This window comes from Prionailurus bengalensis, chromosome A3, assembly GCF_016509475.1.
Source record: "Prionailurus bengalensis isolate Pbe53 chromosome A3, Fcat_Pben_1.1_paternal_pri, whole genome shotgun sequence".
In the NCBI taxonomy this organism is placed as follows: Eukaryota; Metazoa; Chordata; class Mammalia; order Carnivora; family Felidae; genus Prionailurus; species Prionailurus bengalensis.
Genome location: NC_057354.1, coordinates 124,821,823 through 124,826,992, shown reverse-complemented (window position 1 = coordinate 124,826,992; position 5,170 = coordinate 124,821,823). Strand labels below are relative to the sequence as shown.

Here is a 5,170-nt window from a genome sequence, read left to right as displayed (position 1 = left end):
CCTAGGGCTGTCCCAGGGAAGATTACCAGGGTGGGGGGGAGTTGGGAGTGGCGGAGTAGGTGAGGGAAAGGGCCGCTTCTAAGGGAAAAGAAAAAAACCTTGCTCGGAAACAAACGTGTGTGTGTGTGTGTGTGTGTGTGTGTGTGTGTGAGAGCGCGCGTGTGTTTATTTAAAAACAAAACCGCTTAAAGGAGCCGCTCCCTCCCCCCCACAGGGCCGGCCACCGCTGGGAGTTTGCAAGGAAGCGGGACGATTTTGAGCCAACGCCCCACAAAGTGCAGCCTCTCTCGGATCCGCTCGCCCAGGCCCCGCAGGCTCCCGGCCGCCAGCTCCGGGCCCGGGCTGGCTGCGAACAGGACGCGGGAAAGAGGTGGGGGGAACCCTGGTGCGGCCAGAGCCCCGCAGCGACAGCGGAGGCGCAGACTCCCCAGTCGCCGCCTCTCCCAGCCCCGCGGCCTGGGCCGTCAATCAAGCTCGGCCGGCCCCGCCCCTGGGCTGCAGGGGGTGGCCAATCAGAGTCAAGCTCCGCAGCGATGAGCTCAGTCGGCTCGCTTCCCATTGGGCGGCTATATTAAGAAAGTGGCCGAACTCTTTAAATAGCGGGCGCTAGGGCCGCAGCCCGCATCTGCCACCGCAGTCTGCCTGTAGTCAGTGCTTTCTTGTATCCCTGGCGACACCTATAGAAACTGGGGAAGGGACCCGGCCGGCTCCACTGCTCGAGCCACCGTTTGAGCACAAAGGCACCGACCCCGGGCCCGGGGCGAGAAGAGCGGCCACCGCCCCGGAGCAGCGCGGAGACCCACGGCGCGCCCTATGCCCCCGCGCCCCCGCCACGGCAGCCTGAGCGCACCGAGAGAACGCGCCACCGCGGGGCCCGGGTGCAGCTAGCGACCCTCGCCCCCAGCGCGCAGCCCGAGGTGAGCAGTGAGCGGCGAGCGGGACGGCAGCGAGGCGTTCGCGGGCCCCCTCCTGCTGCCCGGGCCCGGCCCGCTCATGGCGGCCATCCGCAAGAAGCTGGTGGTGGTGGGCGACGGCGCGTGCGGCAAGACGTGCCTGCTGATCGTGTTCAGTAAGGACGAGTTCCCCGAGGTGTACGTGCCCACCGTCTTCGAGAACTATGTGGCCGATATCGAGGTGGACGGCAAGCAGGTGGAGCTGGCGCTGTGGGACACGGCGGGCCAGGAGGACTACGACCGCCTGCGGCCGCTCTCCTACCCAGACACCGATGTGATCCTCATGTGCTTCTCAGTGGACAGCCCCGATTCGCTAGAGAACATCCCCGAGAAGTGGGTGCCCGAGGTGAAGCACTTCTGCCCCAACGTGCCCATCATCCTGGTGGCCAACAAGAAAGACCTGCGCAGCGACGAGCACGTCCGCACGGAGCTGGCCCGCATGAAGCAGGAACCCGTGCGCACGGATGACGGCCGCGCCATGGCCGTGCGCATCCAAGCCTACGACTACCTCGAGTGCTCCGCCAAGACCAAGGAGGGCGTGCGCGAGGTCTTCGAGACCGCCACGCGCGCCGCGCTGCAGAAGCGCTACGGCTCCCAGAACGGCTGCATCAACTGCTGCAAGGTGCTATGAGGGCCGCGCCCGCCCTGCCTGCCCCTGCCGGCGCGGCTCCCCCCTCTCGGGCTCGACCCTCCCCCTCCACACCGAGCCCGAAGTAGGGGAGACCTGCGCCCCCCAAGGACCCCACCGGACTGCCTGACGTCTGCCTTTCGGCCCGGCAGCTGTGACCCGGCGGCTCTGGGATCGCCGTGGGAGGCACCGGGCGCCCCCTTTCCAGTGTCTGTGTGCGTCGGGCTGTGTTGCACAGGCCCGGGCGCCCCGCTGAGTGCCAAGGGTCCCCTGAGCTCCCCTTTCTGAAGAGCCGAGCCTCTTCGGAGTGTGTGGCTGTGTGTTTGTTCGATTCCCCCGCCCCACTTTCACCCACCCCCGCCTCTGATCCCGGGAGAAGAGCTTGGCGCCGGGGTGCAGCCGCGCCCCATCAGATGCGCGCCCGGAACCAGCGAGCGCCTGCTGTCCCTTGTCTGTAACATAGACCGCGGGAACTGCGGGAGGGGAGGGCTGGGGAGGATGGGGTGTTATATAAATATAGATATAATTTTATTTTCGAAGGTAGGATGGTGTTATTTAATGGTGGTGGTGGGTGGAGTGACAGGGCGCCAGAACAGCTCCGGCCCACCTTGGGTCGGGCGCCCATCCAAGCATGAACAGGACTTGGCAATCTTTCCAACCCCTGGGGAAGACTTTTGCAACAGCCTTGGGGCTGAGAGGACACAGCTTCCAGACTCACGTCTCCTGCGGGCCAGCCCCAGGCGAACCCCTCACTAGCCCTGGGCTGGAGGAGGGAGAGAGGGCTTTGGGTCGTTTTTTTTGCCATAAGCGAACTTTGTGCCTGTCATACAAGTGGAAATTGTTCATTCCAAGAAACTGATGTTATTTGATTTATTTAAAAGCTAAAACTTGCTGGGGTTTTTTTGAAAGAATTCTTTGCACAATTGTTTTATTGTTTGACACTTAATGCACTTGTCATTTGCATAAGACAGTAGCATTCTGACCACCCTTGTATGCTGTAACCTCATTTACTTCTGATGTTTTTTTTTTTTTTAAAGATGATGATGACTTTTAAACAAGAGGAAAAAGAAACCACTAATTATTGTTTTAGTTTTCTTGAAAAAAAAAGTGGCAACACTGTTTTGCGATTTAATTTGTGCAGGTATGCGCACTATTTTGATAAAAGGGCAGTAACAAGTATTGGGACCTATTTAACCCCCCCTCCTTTTTTTTTCTTCACAAGGCAGTCTTTAAAGCTATGTGAAATTTTCTCTGCATCTCTGTACAGAGAATGAACCTACCCCTACCCCTAGTCTCTCCTTTCTCCCCCTCCCTTCCCCACCCAGTGGTACTTCTACTAAATTGTTGTCTTGTTTTTTTATTTTTTAAATAAACTGACAAATGACAAAGTGGTGAGCTTATGATGTTTACATAAAAGTTCTATAAGCTGTGTATACAGTTTTTTTATGTAAAATATTAAAAAGACTATGATGATGACATTTATAAAATGGCTCTTGTGATTTAATAGCGTGTGGGGGCAAGGAGAGACTTCTAGGCAAGATCCTTCTTGCCGCCACTCTTTCCCTCATGGTGTTTGGAGTAAATGAGGCCGAAATCCTTTGGGGATGTGTGGGGGGTTGGGTGGCACGGGAGACCAGTTGCTCCTGTCCCCATCCCAGAGGAAGATGAGTGGGGGACCCAAGCACCCAGTGCCAAAGTCTCTGACTAATGCATACTGTCTGCCTATAACACCGTGTCTAAGTCCGTGGGTTCTTACTCCTTGAAACTTGGAAGGTTGTCATTCATGCATGTTAAATTAGGTAACCTTTTTGTGTTTGTCACAGATGTGGGGCCGAAGTCTCTAGCTAGGAGGCTGGTTACCTGGTTCCCTTCACATCCTCAAGGGGTTCCACAGTACCCTAGATTGCAAGTTGTTACCTGTAGGTTGTTACCTTTCTAGCTGGAGCTCCTAGGTGGAAGGGGAAGGCCCGAATCAGGACCCGATTCTTCTTTCATCAAACTTTTGTCTCGGTGTGTGTCTATACAGAACCTAGAATGCTGTATTCTAAGTTCAGAGAAAGGCCACATCACGGACAGAACCCTGGATGTTTGGGGTGGCTGTGATTTAAAGCTGGGGCAGCCACATTGTGAGATTTAATCAGGATGAGCTCCAAATTCAGACACTTAGCCAACTGCAGGGGGTCTCAGAAGCAGCTAGGCAGGGCAGAGTGATACTTGGAGACCACGCCAAAATCCTGCTCCAGGCATGATGGCTCAAATCTGCCAGCTCTCAGCAGTTTCTAGGGAATGTGGCTGATAGTGTTCACCTCTCCCAGCTGCCTAAGATGTGCGGTTTTTGTTTTGGGAATCCGCACTTTCTGACTTTCCAGCCCTTAGCTGCTCTCCCTATCTCCCTGCACACCCAGGGCTGAGACCGAGGAGTTTCCTTTTGAAGTCATTTGCTTGAAAGCTTGAGGCTTCTGTTCCCTGTCTTTCCTGACACCCAGGGTCTTTTGTTGTGTGAGGCAAACCTGGTCGCTGGTGACCTTTCACCCACTTAAATGTGTCCAGAACAGGGCCTCCTGCACAGCCAGGCCCATAGGCCAACAGAGGGGAATTGTCTGGGCTTCTCCAAGGGCAGAGTGGGAGATGGTCCACCCAGGCTGGCTGCTTCTATGAGCCACTGCCTCCCCCCTTTCCTTGGCCCCCCAGCCCCACTCACCTCCATCCCCAGAGCCTACTGTTTCTTCCTTGCTTAAAGACAAAACTTCCCATTGAAAAACAAAGTGTTGATTTGCAGGTTTTACAGCTAGCAAATCCTTCTGTACCAGGGAGTGCAGGACTCTGGAGAAGAGCTCAGGCTTGGGCTCAATGCCCAGGACTCAGCTTTGTAACCAGCCAAGAGCCCGGAGACCCACCCAGCCCTCTGAAAGGGCCTTTTCTGAGTTTCCTGCCTGCTCAAATCTGCCTGGTAGCTAAAAGCTGTCTGGTTTTTTAATTTTTTTTTTATTATTATTTTTTTTTATTTTGGGAGGACAACCACCCAGATGACGCATGGCAGCCTGAGTTATGCTTGTTTTAAAATGCATGGCATTTAATAATCCTGCCGGAACACACTCTTCTTGCTGCATTAGGATCCAACTGGAAAATATAAAGATGAATTGCTGTAGGCTGGAAAATCAATTAGGAAAAAGAGGTAAAACATCTGGTGTTACTCTTAGGATATGAAAATTCATTTTGCACATTTAAAATAAATGTGCTGAGTTCATTTAATTGCCTGTTGAGCTGTTTCGTAGAGAATAGTGGGGTGTTTCATTGATCCCGGGCATTTCATAGCAAGGGGCACTGGCTTGGGTTCTCGTTTAATCTTAATTTTAAACCAATCTGGATTGTATTTCTAAGTTCTTTTTCACATGTGTGTACTTCTTTTTCAGTGTACTTAGAATGATGGTTTTCAAACCTAACCATGCATCAGAATCGCATGGAGGGCTGGTTAAAACACAGATGGCTAGGCCTAGCCCCCCGAGTTTCTGATCCAGCGGGCCTGAGGTGGGGATGCCAAATTTGAATTTCTAGCAAGGTCCTAAGTGATGCTGATGCCGTGGGTCTG

General features: G+C 54.2%; 1 protein-coding gene across 1 annotated transcript; it reads left to right on the top strand.

Annotated features, from left to right (window-relative positions):
* Positions 1 to 603: 603 nt before the first annotated feature.
* On the top strand, positions 604 to 3,063 carry RHOB (ras homolog family member B). Its single transcript, XM_043604458.1, has one exon. The coding sequence runs from the start codon at positions 994 to 996 to the stop codon at positions 1,582 to 1,584; it is 591 nt and encodes a 196-aa protein (XP_043460393.1). The 5' UTR covers positions 604 to 993; the 3' UTR covers positions 1,585 to 3,063.
* Positions 3,064 to 5,170: the final 2,107 nt, after the last annotated feature.